The sequence below is a fragment of the Camelus dromedarius genome, chromosome 16 (assembly GCF_036321535.1).
Source record: "Camelus dromedarius isolate mCamDro1 chromosome 16, mCamDro1.pat, whole genome shotgun sequence".
NCBI classification, from domain to species: Eukaryota; Metazoa; Chordata; class Mammalia; order Artiodactyla; family Camelidae; genus Camelus; species Camelus dromedarius.
Window position 1 is genome coordinate 46,444,943 of NC_087451.1, and position 14,630 is coordinate 46,459,572.

The window sequence follows — 14,630 nt, forward strand, 5'->3', positions numbered from 1 at the left end:
GCTGCCCCAAAGACCTGCCACTTCCAAGGAGAATGTAGCTTAGTTTATGTAAAATGAGCGTCCATTTGAATGGACAACTTCCTGCCACTTGTCTGAGGCATACTGATGGCCAGGTCCCTGGTGGGGCATTTGTATTTTGTGAAGAGAACTGTCTGGTGACTGACCTGGAGGCATTTGTGAAAGAGCAAGGAGGGGGCATGGGTTCACCTCCCCCAAAACTGCCACGGTCCCCACAGGCCTCAGGGAAGTGCAGGGGGTAGTTTAGGTAAATAGATTCTTGGAAACTCACATCTGGATGCAGCTGGAAGAGTTAAATATTTAGATTGGTGGTCTTCCCTGGACTCCTGAGAACACAAATGTCCACACCACAGGGCTGAGTTGTGTGCAAATGTTGGGACTTTGCATTTTTTTTATTAACATTTTCCTCTTCACGTGGTTTACATCATTTTATAATAATCTACATAAGTTGAAACAGAACATAGACCAAAGAAAAATATATCCTTACCAACTTATTAAAGTCAAATATGAATGAAGGGTCCCATCCTACCTGTATCAGCAAACGCCGGCAGCCCACAGCCATTTCCAGCAAGGACAGGCACCCAGGATTCCTGTAGCCTGTCTGCTGGGCTCCAGTTGGCACAGCCTGCCCTCCTGGGCACAGTGGCTGGGGGTTCTGGGCTGCACAGTCCCTGTCTCTCAGGAGAACCCATGGGCTATTTCCTTGGTGCAGCTTTAGTCCAGGTCTGGTACCTGCCCCTCCCCGCTCTGGGGGTGGAATTTATAAATATTCTGAGCCTTTTGCATTTCTTAGCCCTTCCAGCTTTCCTCCTGTTCTCATATGGCCTAAGCAAGGTTGGGGACTGCAGTAGCTACCTGATGCTGAGAAGCAAACATCCCTTATTTTGGGGAGGTGGGAGACACTGTAATTAGCTCTAGCTGGGCCTCCAGTTCATTCCAGTCAGTGGCTTTGGAAGCAAAGACTTCCATGCCACACACCAGCTCCTGAGCGCCGAACTGACTCCAGGGATGGTCAGACATGGGGATCTTTAGACTCAGGTGGCATTCTTTCTCCACCTCCTGTCTCAGGGAGCAGGGCTCCTTCCTGAGCTGCTAATAGGCACCTGGGGGTCAGTATTTCCCTCCTCTTACGCATCTCTTTCCTCCAGCTTGCACAGAATGTGCCATTCTGCCCACGACTGGGCATCAGGTGTAAACAAGATGAGAAAGGGCCCTTCCCCTCACTGAGCAAGTGCCACAGCTTCTTTTAAAACAAACAGCCCAGATCTCAAGCTAGGGGAGCTGTTCTCTCCAATCCCAAGGGCCTAGAATCAGGTCTTTGTCACCACCGAGGAGAGCCAGCGAGCTGTGCACTGCGGCTCAAGCCCTTGCAGCCCCAAGTGACCGCCCTCCCAGGCCAATTGCCACAGGCCGGCCGCTGCTGCTCAGTGGGAAGAGACTGCGCTTTGGGGCTACTTCTCACTCCTTTCCAGACTGAGCAGTGGGTCTCAAAGTTGGGAAGGGAACCTGCTGATCCCTGAATGTCAACAACAAGGGTTCCCTGCAAAACCCAGTTCCCAGAGAGGACCGTGCCTGTGACTCCTCATTCTTCCCCAACTTCTAGAGTTTCACAGTTACCCCAAAAGTCTGCATCCAAGAAGCTGGGGGTAAAGAGGCAGCACCATGACGGCTGGCTACTGCTGGACTGTGCCTGCCTGTCCCAGGCCCTGGCGCACACGTGGCCGTGGGGGCTGCCCCATGGCAGTGCTTGGCTGTGGAGAAAGTGTAAAATCTAAGGCAAAGGTACCACGAGGTGCATGAGCCACCAGGAAGGGCTCCCCCCGGATAGAGCCTGCCTGTTTCAGGACACCTGTTCAGCCCTAGTAGTTGCCCTCCCAGAAGCCTGGCTCCCCTAGAAAAGCCACAACTCCTTGCTGCTGAGAGCCTCTGCCCCCCAACTTAGGACCCCCAGCGCCCCGTGGCGCTCCTCTGAACATCCAGCCTGTCCTGTTTCCTCAGTGGCCCGACTCTCCCATCTCCCCCGATTCTTTCCTGACCGCCAGCTACCATGATAGCAGGTCACTTGTGAGTCTTTACACTCAAAGGAAATCTACCACCAGGGTAAAAGGAACTGAAAAGCAGTAGAAGGAACAGTCAAAGATGCCTCACTGCTACTGGAGACAGAACAGATAAACCCCAGAAATGGAGGCTCTCAGGTGGGAAATCCCAGAAATCCATTCTCCAGCCTGTGCTAAGCTGAGGATTAGTGTGAGCCTGTCTCCTTGTCCGACATTTGCACAGGCGGCCAGGCAAAGCAGGTGCGCTTCCACGGGTGGAGGAGGGCAAGAGGGCCAGGGGGCGGCATCTGACCAGCCGCCACTGCCACCGCCACTGCCACCCAGGGCCTCCTCAGAACTTTCCAGGTGACGGATCAAAAACCAAGGCTGCACATGCATGCGGGCAGGCCGGGAGGGAGGAGAGGGTAGGGGAAGGCCAAGGGGAGGCTGCCAGGAGACAGCGATCTGGGAGCAGGGCCAAGAGAGGAGAAGCTGGCAACAGTTACAGTGCAAAAGAAAAGCCCTTGGACTGGACTCGGGAGGAAAGAAAGTGTTGGAGGAAATGAAAGAACATAGCAGGCTGTCTGTATGCCCGCACCAGGTCGGTCACTACCTTTTCTGCATGACAAACAGACGTAAAACAATTCCCGAACGGCACGGAGCATTAGACACAACTAGAGGTGCAGAGGGCAGAGCCCAGGGTGTGCAGTGAGGCTGGGGTCGGGGCAGCTGGCTTTGTACAAGGTGGCACAAAAGATGCGCGTCTTCCAGTTCTTGGAAATCTGTGTCCCTTGGAGTCTGGAGCACTGGGTTTGGAAGTTTTCTATTGTAGTCCTTCAAGTCTGTGTTGGGTCCCTGCTGGAGAGGTGGCTCAGGCCACCTCCCCACAGCTGCTCCCACCTCAGGCTACACGTCGGTGGAGAAGTACAGTGTGTTCCGCTTTAGTTCTGCGAAGGAGATGGGGGGGTGCTGCAGGTAGTAGAGGAGGACCTGGACCTGTGGGAGACACGGGACACTGAGCCTGGGGCCCTTGCCCTGGAAGCCCTCCTCTGAGGAGAAATGGTCTTGGTGATGGGTTCTGTGTTGCTCCCCTCCCCCTCAGGCTGCCTGCTCCTAGCCCAGGGTGGCTGCCCATTTGCAGCAGTAGAGGGCGCTGCAGGGTAGTGGGTGGGGTGCCTGAGGCTACTTCCCCAACCTCAGTCATAAACTTCCAACCGGCTCCAGAGGTTGGCTTTGGCTTGGCAGCCCTGTTTTAGGTTGGACCCTCTCCTGGGTCTTGCAGGGCTCCCAGGGAAGCTTCCCGACCTCGGAAGCAGTCCTAGAGTTTCCAAGCATGAGGACAAGGCCCCAGATTTTTCCAGTACTGCTGAGCTTGCTTTCTGGGGTCCAGGCACTCCCAGGATTGCAGCCAGCACCCAGGACAGACAATCTCTGGGTCCCTGGTCTAGGCTCATACTTCTTGGTTTGGTCTTGGAGGGGCGGACTTTCCAGGGCCCTGCCTCCCTGGTGACATCCTACACACCATCCACCCAGCTGCTCAGGAGGGGAGAGGTGTTGGACTCCGAACTGTTTTCTCTCCACCCCTCGGGGGCTGGTCTCTCCCCTCCGCCTGCCACAGGCCCAGGCAGCGCCGGAGGTACCTGTGCCATGACATCATGGGACCAGATGTCGGCAGCTGATGTGAGGTGCGCTTTGCTCTCCACTTCTGAGGGTCTCAGTAACGTGGGGCCAAACACGGTAGCCAGGTTGTGAAGGGACATTTTGTTGATGGGTTCTTTCTCAGCAACCCTGAAAGGGAGGGAGAAAGAAGTCATTTCTGGCAGCCACTTGGGGCTCCACACCATTGGCTGTTAACAGCTCCTGGAAGGATTCCCAGAGGTGGTCACCAGCCTCCCTCTTCTAAGGGGAGAGACCGCTTGGTAGGGAGCGGACTAAGCCAAGGGACCAAGTTCCCAGCTATGTTCCAGTACCTTCCAACAACAGATTCCCAGCCCCTGGGCCACCCTCTGAACTGATGGTAAACCGTCAGAGCCAGAAGGACCCACTCCAATTCCCATGCCTTAGAGTTGGTATTACTGGTCCAGGAACTTTCCCTATAATAATTCATGCTCATCATAAGCCTTTGGGTAGCTATATTATCATCTCCACTGTATAGATGAAGGAAGGAAAGTACAACGAGGTTAAGTGACTTGCCCAAAGTCACCCAGCTAGCAAGTGGTAGAGCTGGGGTCTGAACCAGGCAGCAGCCTCTAGAGCCCGAGCTCTTCACCACCCTGGGCGTTGCCCCAGGTCAGCCCAGCTGGGGAGGGGCCTGGAGGAACAGTCAGAGTGGGCGGGGCGGGCAGGGGCCCCAGCAGCAGTGGCTGACTAGGCCTGAGGCCCTGCCTGCTGTGCTGTGGCAGAACATTCCTAATCCCAAATGGAGCCTAGGGGCTGTTCTCCCGCACCTTTCCAGAAGGGTCTGCCTCATGGGACCCCAGAGCTTCCTCCCTTTGGGTCTTCTTCTGCTTCTCTTGCACAATAGGCCAGATGCTCTGTAGATATTTCTCCTGAGTGACAGTAGGGGCTACCATCTGTGGCTGGTGTCCAGGCAGGCTCAGTGCCACCCAACATATCAGAGAGGCCCTGGGCCTCCCCTAGTCTAAGGCAATGTTCCTGGGGTGAGACCTGACTGCCCCATGCAGCACCTCTCACCCGACTCCCACTCCACCAGTGTTCCACCCTCCAGGCAGGAGCCATGGACGTGCCTGCTGGCTGCTTTGGAAACGGGCAAACACTGCCATGCCAGGAGGCAGCTGTGCAGCTGGCCCGGCCCCTCACCACACACACAAATACACACATACACACACACACACACACACACACACACACATGCCCCGGCCAGGGGCCCAGATGTGGGAACAGACTGTGCCCGATTCCCAGGGTGGAAAACCTAATGAATTTTCCCTTCCCACTCCTCTGTGTGTCCTCCCCACAGCGCTCGCCAAACTATTTGGGAACTGGTTGGGACTTTGGTCCTGGCCAAACCAGAGGGAAAATGTCTCATAATGGGAAAAACAAGACAGCAGCCAGGCGTTCCCAGGTCCCGCAGGCCCTCCAAGCCTGGCCTGGTCTGGCTCAGCCACTGCCGGGCACCTGGGCTTGAGGGCTCGTGGCCCCTCTCCGCCGGCTCCCCAGTCCTGGGTGACAAGTGGATTTAAGGGGCGCCCGGGGACTTTTCCTCCCCACTTACACCTGGGACTGGTCTGGGCTCAAAAGTGAGTGACAAGGTCACTGTCAGGGCTGGCGTCAGTTCAGAACTTTGCTGTAGGCGTCAACTTTAGCAGCTCTTAGTCTGACCCGGCTACAGAAGGGGCGGGAGAAGGCGGGAAGGGCCATAGTTTAGGATTTGGGAGATGTGGATCCTCAGGACAGAGCTGCTGCTAACCCCAAGTAAGTCCCTGTTAGGCTAGGGACTTGGATTCCCTGTCTATTAGATGAGGTGTGGGTCAACACCAGCAGGCTTCAAAGTTTTTGGACTGTGACCCATAGTAACACACGTTTTACATGATCATCCAGTACACGCAGCATACATACCGAACAGAATGTGCACACCCATTGCTCGCAGTGCACCCTGATGCTGTCTCTTCTGTTCCATTTAAAAAACACCAAGTGAACTGAATGAGCCACTCACTGTAAAATTCACCTATAGTCCTTGGCTCTAGCCCTACTTTCTGAGCAGTCTGGCCAATATTTGAGGTTGCCATTAGGATGCAAGTATTTCTCAAAACAGGAGAATTTGAATGCAAGATTTTGAAGAGCAAACTCTCACCCTGCTTTGGTGGCCCAGCAGAGACCAGCACCCATGAGGAAGTGCCAAGGATATGGGTCCCCCAGCGGATGTGTCCTCCCCAGCTGGAGCCTCCCATGGTGCCCTGCCCTCTTCCCCCGGACTCAGTCCCTGCTGTTGTTACCTTTTCAAGTGTTCCAGCAGGAAGAGGAAGGTGATGAGGTTGGGGTCAGGCAAGGAGCGGAGCAGGTGCATCATGCAGTTTTCCTTGGCAGCAGGGTCTGACAGGGCTGTGGGCAGAGAAGGGGCTAGGGTGGGGCTCGGTTCCCAGGTGGGGAGGCTCTGGCCAGCGCCCCGTGGTCAGGAGGCTGCAGGACCCTGAGGGAGAGGCTGCAGGGGGTCAGGGGAGCAGACCCTGCAGGGAAGGGCCTGGTACTTTCCCAAGGATGGACTATTAGTAGGTTCCTAAAGGAGGCCCCACCCACAACCTGTAACTCAGCCAGGAGGCTGGCTGGTGGGGAACAGACACCTTTCCTCCCCTCACTGCAGGGGCCTTTGGGGCTGGAGCCATTCCCCATCCCTGGTCTTGTAAGGCTGAGTTTAACACAATGATGCCATCAGTGCAAATATTCTCTCTTTTTTAAGCACCTCTGTTGCCAGAGCCTGACGGTGAGCAGCCTTCCATGGGCTCCTCATTTCCTGTAGTGACTGAAGCCCTGACCTGCCCCAGGAGAAGATGAGGGATGCGCCCAGACCTGGATTTGGCCCAGGTGATGGAGGCCAGAGCCCTGCCAGCCAGGGCCCTCAGCTTCCTCCCCACCCCAGGCACAGGAGAGATGAGACAACACTCCTTCTGGAAGTCTCGGGAGCAGCTGTGTCAAGCGCGCCCCAGCCCTAACCAGGCTTCTCCCTGGCCCCGGGGCACCAGCCCCCGACCACCCACCTCAAGGAAGATTTCCCTGGATCCTGGGTTTCTAAGCAAGGAGGTCAGTGTCCAAGGAGGAGGCACAGAGGGCAGCCCGAAGGGACAAGAGGGGAGAGAGGCTCTAGCCTCCGGATCAGGCCCCCGCAGGCCACACCTCACCCTCCAGGCCACTCAGCCACGTGACTGCAGTGCATTGGGTACATCAACAAGCAGGGGAAGCCACAGATCTCCTCTCTTGCTCTTTACTCTGCTGGTCAGGGAGGCCTGGCCCTCAGGTCCCCCGGGGCCTCACCGATGCCCTCCATGAAGGCTGGGTAAAGTCGGTCTGTGAGGAGGGGCTCGGGCAGCTCCCGGAAGTAGAGCTTGAGGGTGCCAGCAATGGCATTGATGTCCATGTCACTCAGCATCAGCAGGATGTCCTTGTTATCTGTAGGGGAGGTGGGAGGTCAGGGGTGGCGGGTGCCTCAGCCACCTCCCTCCCCGACACAGGGTAGCCATTTTTGTCCCCTATCCATCTTAAGACAGCCTGCCTGGGGTACGCTCCTACTACGTCTCTGGTCTGGTCTCCCCAGGAAAGGCAGGAGGATGTAGGAAGTGCCTGCAGGTGGTGTGTGACTTTAGTCCGCGGGGGTGGGAGGGGGCAGCATAGTTCATCATCCAGAGTCCTGAAGCCACGTTCCTACCACATGTCACACACCCTCCTTCCAACTGGAATCTCCCTGCTGCTGAGCCCCTCCTGGTAAGGCACTGCACATTTTTTGTACCTAAAATCATGTTCTGACAAAGCCTCAGCTTCCAGGTGGTGCAGAGGAGCCATGTGCCAGCATGTCCCCAGCTCCCTACCCCAGGCTCCCCAGACACGTCTGCTTGACAGCTTTCCAGGGACACCCACTGGGCCCCCTCTCATTTCCCACAGAATCAGCACTGCCCGGCCACTTCGCACGTCCTGACTACTGGGGGTGCTGCGGCTGCAGCCTGACTGGCAGGATGGGGCAGGGGTGGGAAGAACCAGAAAGGTCGGGCCCCACCACCAAGGAGTTTTCAGTCAAAGTGAGAGGCAGCAATGCCCCTCCCAGAGGGCACTCAGGGCCCTGGAGAAGGTGGGGCGCCCAAGCCAGCCAGCCCGGGCTCAGAGCCCTTTGGTTTTGGTATAGCCTGCCAGGCACTGGGGACCTAGCAAGAAAACCAGGAACAGACTCTAGAGTCAGAAAGATCTGAGTTTAAATCAGGCTCAAAGCTTATAAGCTGGGTATCCTAGACCAGTGACTTGACCCCTGTGAGGCTCAGGTTTCTTATCTGTAGCAATGGATGAGAGATTGGAGGGGAGGGGATGACATGAGAAGATGCAGGAAGAGGCCTCACCCAGGGACTCAGAAATGGTCCAGCCCACGCCACGCTGGACTGCAGTTCACAGACCAAGGCCCCTCTGCCAGCGGCTAGTTGGGACTCTCCACGGGGAAGCCTCCTACTTCCACTGTGCGCCCTCCCAGCCCTCCGAGCTTACTAGAGCACCCTCTCCCCGCCGCTGCCCGACTGGGCCTCCCAGACTCACTGGCATCAAAGACGGCCTTCAGCGCCTGGATGTCTGTGGCCACCCCTGATATCCGGTAGATGCCGACCTCCTCGATGCCCCGCTTCTCCACCTCCTCCACACACTGCCGGACGATGTAGGGCACCTTGGAGCGCTCCCGCCTGGCGGGGAGGAGATGTGAGGGGAGGGAGGGTGGATGGAGACCCCCAGTGATACTATATGTAGCCCCTCTCTGCAAACCTTGGCATCAGAGAGCTCTGGCCTCTGGGATTGAGGGGAGGGGGTGGCAGGAAAGGGCTAAGAAAGAGGCCATTGCCACCCCCACCTCCCACCCCCACAGCCTGCCCAAGGCTTGCGTGCTGAGGGACAGCAGGGGACAAAGGTGGGAGGAAGTTTTAGGAGATCAACCCAAAGACTGAAGAAAGAGTGTTCCTCAGATCAGAAGTCCCAGATTCAAATGCTACAGGGGACCCAGCAGGTCACCTACAGAGGGGGGTGGGCTGGGTCCTGGAGACAAGGGGAGGAGAGCTGAAGGATGCCCTTTCCCAGGGGAAAGCCACCTCTTAGCCTCCAGCCTGCCGCTGCCAAGCCAAGATGCGGGCCTACCATTGTCATACCTTCCCACTTACTATAAGAAGCCGACAACCGGGGATTTTCACATGCCTTCTCCCAACAATTAAGTGCCGGCTCATTTATTTCTAAAGCATTGTGTGAGGCAGAGGACACACCTCAGTGGGCCACTTTTGCCCTCCAGACTGGCTCTTGTGACTACTGAGCTGGAGGGTGATTGATGAGGGACCAGACGCGGGCAGGGGAGCCTGGACGGCGAGGCTGGCAGGGGCCCCGGGCGGAGCACCTACTTGGTCACCACGCTGATCTTCACCCCAAAGACGCCGGTCTGCTTTTTGGACGGGGTCCTCTTCAGGCTCATGTCTCGGCTGGTGAATTTCATGGAGAATTCCACTTTGATCTGTTTGGGGGCGAGGCAATCACAATCTCTCAGGACATGAGTGCCCCCCAAACACAGGGGCCCCCAGGATTGCAAACAAGGGCTGCCTCTGCCACCTGGGGCTCCCTGAAACACCTGCAGGGTGGGGGCAGGAAGGATGCGGGCAGAGGAGAGGGGAAAGGGGCTGGGCTAAGGGGGCAGGGATGGGACAGCTCCCCGAGGGTGCCAGCCAGGGGTTGGGCTGCCCACCCACTGTGCAGACCCTTCCAGTTCTCCGGGCTCACCCCATTCATCTCAATCACATCCGTGTGCCAGTTCTTGGTTTCAACAGTTTGTGGATCCAACTGCAGAGAAAGAAAGAAAAAGAATGTGAGTGAGAGAGAGATGACAGCTCAGAGACCAAGCCAGAGCTCTCCCTGCTGGTCGGCAACTGCCTGGAAGTTGGTAAAAGGTCAGGAAGGCAGAACTGGGGGCTGATGCTTAGCTTGACATCAGCCCTTCATGGGGCTCCAGCCCCTCGGCCCTTCCTGCCTGGCCAAGTGAAGGACTCCCCCTCAGTTCTGGGAAGAAGGTGGGTGCATTCTTAGGCATATTCGCCCACCACATCTCACTCACTCCTGACCCCACCCTGTGAGATGGGTATTATCATCCCATTTTATAGATGCAGAAACTGAGGCTCACAAAGCATAAGCAACTTGCTCAACTGCCAGAATTGGAGTTGATGGGAGGGGATGTAGCCCATGCACATGGTGCTGAACGGGAGGGGCTGCCACATAGATGTAAACTGAACCCCAGTTCTGCCACTGGTGACCTCAGGAAGGTTTAAGCTCACCAAACCTCATTTGTTTTACTCGTTCACTGCAGCCAGTAATAGAACCTGCTTGCTGGATTGTTGTGAAGACTCAGTGAGATAACCTGGGGTAAGTGGTTGGTTTCCCAGGAAGCAAACACTCTGTAGAGTGAGGAGGCCCCCAAACTGGGCAGGAACCCCAGGCAGGTGGGGACGACAGGGGAGGTCCAGGGGCATCCCTCACAGGCGACCAACCAGTACTCCATTCCTCTGACTCAGTGGCCTTCAAACTGTTTTCCTGTGTGCGTCCATAAAGTCACTTTGAAAAACAATGCACGCCCTGGCACATTTTAAAGTCAACACCTGAATATTTCCAAAGTAAGTTTAAATAGCTGCAAAGAATATAATGTCCAGAATAATGTAAATATTTACATCTTAAAATAAAACTGTTACATCATTCTTTTAAATGTATTCCATAGAATCCAAATACCATAGTGATTTGATACCCGCCATCATCCATTTAAAAAACACGTAAGCAAGTTCTCCTTTCGCTTGTAGAAACCCAGCAACATTTCTTTTTCTCCTTGAATTTGTGTTTCTAGTCTATTTCTCCCAAAGAATTATGTCCTAGTTTGTATTTTTCTTTTTAAAAGTCTTTTATTCCTCACCCTATTATATTTTGCTTCAACAAAAATGTCTGTATAAATGGAAATGAAAATTTTCCTGAGACCACAAGACTCCAAATGTTCAAAGCATATCCTGGATTAGTTATTACAATGATTAACAGTACACAATCAAAAAGGTAACCAACACATTACAAACTTTAATAAATATTCAGCAGCAAAGAACCATTTTGGTGGAACTGCATCTCTTAATGAGGCAGGTAGAATATTTTCTTTCTATATATATATATATATATGAATATTATTTTTTGCTAGGGTGAAATGCATTTTAGCATCAGTACTGTTCTCTTTGGTTTGGTCTTTAAAGATGTAAAGGATGAAACATCTTGTTCACATAACTAAGTACATGGGGCTGAAAATAGTTTTATTATAGCAATGTTTGCAATCCTTTAACCTCTTTCTTCATTATTTGCCTTAAAGTACATATATACCTATTATCAATATTTATTTGAAATGATCTCTCAGCTGAGTTTCCATCACTTTTGTGGACAGAAAGAACCAGAAACCATGTTACTTGTGAAATGATCTGTAACCCAGCCATTAGTCTTCTACTTTCTCAACTCCTGCACAGCATTTCAAGCAGCCCCTTCGTCTGCCCCCCAGGAGGTCTGGCACCCTAGGCCGAGCCCCCCCAGGGAGCCGGAGGGAGAGGTGATGGTGCAAAGCCCTTCTCTGGTCGGTTGCTTTCTCACAATAGCACTTATAGGAGTTGAGGACCTGCAAACTGATTCCCTTAAAACTCCCCTGCCCACGCACCCCTGGACTGTCTGCACCCCCAGTGCAGAGCACTGCTGCGTTAACAGGCCCTCCTCACATTGGAAAGCCGGACCTGGGTCAGCTCAGGGGAGCTGGGTCCCAGGGCTTCTTACAGCTCGAGGTAAGTCCTTCCTACACCTTCCATCACCCACACACCAGCTGAGGACAGGGGCCACCCAAGACTCTGATGGGGTCTGGGGCCCTCATCTGGGCCCCAGCCCAGCCTTGAATAGTCAGTTCCCTGCCCGGAGGAAGGATGAGAACAGGACAAAGGGGGAGCAGTGTGGAGAGGACCGAGCACCCCTCACCACTACCTCCTCATAAGAGGGAATCGTGTGGGACTCCCCGGCCTGCTGCCCGGGCTCTCTATTCCAAAGGACTCAGGACCAACTCCTTCTGGGTCACTCAAACCTTCCTCCCCTAAACTTTCTGTCCCAACCCTCACCGGGCCCATAGCACAGGCTGCCCCTTACAGGTCCTTCATCCCCTCCACAGGGCCTGGGTCTGTCCCCAGCCCTATCTGCAGCAGTGGCCACCTGGAGCAGAGATGGCCATTGCTCCTTGTTGCCTGAGGCAGATGCTACCCTTGGGACACATTCTGGAGGGACCACCCCTTTTAATGTGGGTCTCTCCAGGCATCAGCATAAGCCTCAGGCCATCCGTGGTTCTGGCCCCCAGTGCACCTCCTCCTGCTTAGCCTCCCATGACCTGGCACCTCCTGGCAGCTGTCATGGACTGAGCCGGTGGTCCCACCCTGGGTCCTGGAGTGGCACGTGGATGTAGCCTGAGTGGGGAAAGTGCAGGGATTGAAAGACCAACCTGGGTCCAAATGTTCACTCTTCCACTCAACTGTGTGAATCTGGGCAAGTCACTTACCCTCCTGGAACCTCAATTTCCTCACAGGGGTGTCCATGCCTGCCTCAGAGAGTTGTCATAGAAAACAGTAACAGCGACTGATGTGCTGGGAGCACTTCCTGCAAGTCTAGCGCTGTGACAAACTCCATACAGACAGCATCTCAATAATCATCATAAATCTGTGAGGTTTAAGCCTTTCTAGCTGCTCCCATTCTACAGACAAGGACACCGAGGCACAAAGAGGATCAGGAATTTGCCCAGGGCCACACATCTAGGAAGGGAGAGCAGGAGCTCAAAATCAAGTCTCCCTGCTCACCTCTGCTAAACCTGCACGATCCCATGCACAGCACCTGGCTTGGCACCCACGCTTCTTGGCCACAGGTCAGCTGCTGTGACCATTATTTATCTAGAGAGGAGGCATGAGGCCTCCACAGTCTGGCACCGCCAGCTGACCTGCGTGCTGGCAGGCCGCCTCCAGTACAACTCTTCCATTCCTTCTCTCCCCATCGCTTCTGTACTAGCTGCCAAGTAGCAACACTACTTTTCCTGGGAGCATCTGAGAGGGCCTTAGCAGGCCCAGTCTCAGCGCTGCTTCCTCCAGAAAGGCTTCCTGGATAACTCCAGACCTCGGGAATCTTCAGTTCCCCTCCACCTTCCTGTTGCACCAGGACCCTTTTTCCCTGCACCGTTTATTGTTTCAGTCTGTCCGAGACCAGGTCTGGGTCAGGTGGCACTGTCCTGTTTTACTGTGAGTCCCACCACGGCCCTACGCCAGATCCCCTCTGCAGGTGCAGCCCTGGTACCTGTGTGGGGAGACCTGCCCAGCCCCTTGGCGCCCGACAATGAAGCTCTGTTTCCCAGGAGGCCAGCAGCCTCCAGAAACCAAGTCTATTTCAGGACGTCATTTAAATACAGAGAAGGGAGGGTGCGGAGAGGGACATGGCACATTTTCCAGAGAAATGATGCTGTCTGAATTGCTGTGGTTATTTATAACCCCTGGGAAATGTGGACTTTGCTATTTCCTGATTAGATTAGTGCTGGGGGCGGAGGAGCCAGCCCCCTGGATATCAGTGGACAAGAACACCTGACCACTCACCCTCTGGGCCCAGCAGAGAGGTGCTGTCCCCCAGCCTGGGAAGCAGGTACATGGGGGCCACCAGATCACCTGTAGGGAAGGAGATGATGGGGCTGCGAAGGGTCAGGCTGGGGAGACTCCGGAGGGCCCCTCCTTCATTGCACAGGTAACAGAAACACAGTGGGGCTCTCCACCAAGGTGGGGCACAGGCAGGAGACAAGCAGCCCAGAGAACAACCCAGAGAAAGTTGTAAACGAGTGGGCCGAACACAGCCACTGGGAGCGGCTCAATTATGTCCCTTTTGCCTTTGCATTTAGACCCAGTCAGGTCATGGCCGCACATCCAGACCTCTCCCGAGGAGAAACGGCTGCTCTGTGGACTGATGTCCACAAGAGAACCACCAGGTTCCCTCCAACACTGGGAGGAGTCCTGCATCCCAGTGAAAGAGTCCGCAGTGTCTCAGAGAGAATCTGGCAGGTGGCTGGGGAGCCCGCCTCACTTTCTGGGCCTCAGCAGCCTCACATTTAGGACAGGAAGTAGGCTTCCTGGCTTTGCGGGGGCTGAGAGGGTGTGAGGACCTGCAGGCAGGGGAGGCTGCTCCAGATGGTGGGTGCTGCCTTGGTTTCCAGAACATCCTCAGGGGTCCCCTCTGAAAGGTCTAGGCCCTTCCTCTGGCCCTTTCTCACCAGCCTGGGGCAGGGGACCCCAACATTCTCCTCCCCTCTGGCTCAAGGGCTGTTCACCCCCTTCCTGCTCCCTCTAGAAGGCAACAGAGCCCATGTTCAAACCCAGCTCCTTCTGATGGCACAGTCCTCCCACCGCCCGACACCCGCAGCCCACCTGAAAGTCTGCTGATTTCTGCTACTGCACCTTCCCATGGGCTCCTTTAATTTACAAGGTGAGGGCTGTGGAGGCCCCATCTGTATAGTGGGGATAACCCTTCAGCACCAGCAGCTACAGTCCCAGCAGAGGGAGGCACAGGCCCAGAGCAGCGGCAGTGTTACTTTGGGATGTGACGCGGGGGCTCGATCAGTGACAGGGACATGAAAACAGTATTCATTCACCCGGGCTCCCAGGGCCCCCACTTCCCTCTTCACAGCCCCTTGCTGCTGACCCCCTTCCCTTAAAACCTCACACTGTCATTGCCACAGCACAGGCCCCAAAGCCCTGAGAAGCCCATATCCCTGGATGCCACCCCTGACCTCCCAGCCCTCTTGGGCCGGGCTCCACCCTTTGTGCTCTG

At 55.2% G+C, this 14,630-nt stretch overlaps 1 protein-coding gene across 4 annotated transcripts in view; it reads right to left on the reverse strand.

The window, feature by feature from the left end:
- Positions 1-378: 378 nt before the first annotated feature.
- The window catches only part of ABR (ABR activator of RhoGEF and GTPase), a 172,687-nt gene continuing 158,435 nt past the window's right edge, over positions 379-14,630 (reverse strand). For all 4 annotated transcript variants that reach the window (XM_010978926.3, XM_031468485.2, XM_031468484.2 and 1 more), the window contains 7 exons: positions 9,513-9,572; positions 9,140-9,249; positions 8,301-8,440; positions 7,041-7,175; positions 6,008-6,113; positions 3,695-3,842; positions 379-3,050 (listed from right to left, as the gene is read on the reverse strand). In XM_010978926.3, the coding sequence (XP_010977228.3) occupies positions 2,961-3,050; positions 3,695-3,842; positions 6,008-6,113; positions 7,041-7,175; positions 8,301-8,440; positions 9,140-9,249; positions 9,513-9,572 (789 nt within the window). In that variant the 3' untranslated portion in view covers positions 379-2,960. The remainder of the gene's footprint in view (positions 3,051-3,694; positions 3,843-6,007; positions 6,114-7,040; positions 7,176-8,300; positions 8,441-9,139; positions 9,250-9,512; positions 9,573-14,630) is intronic.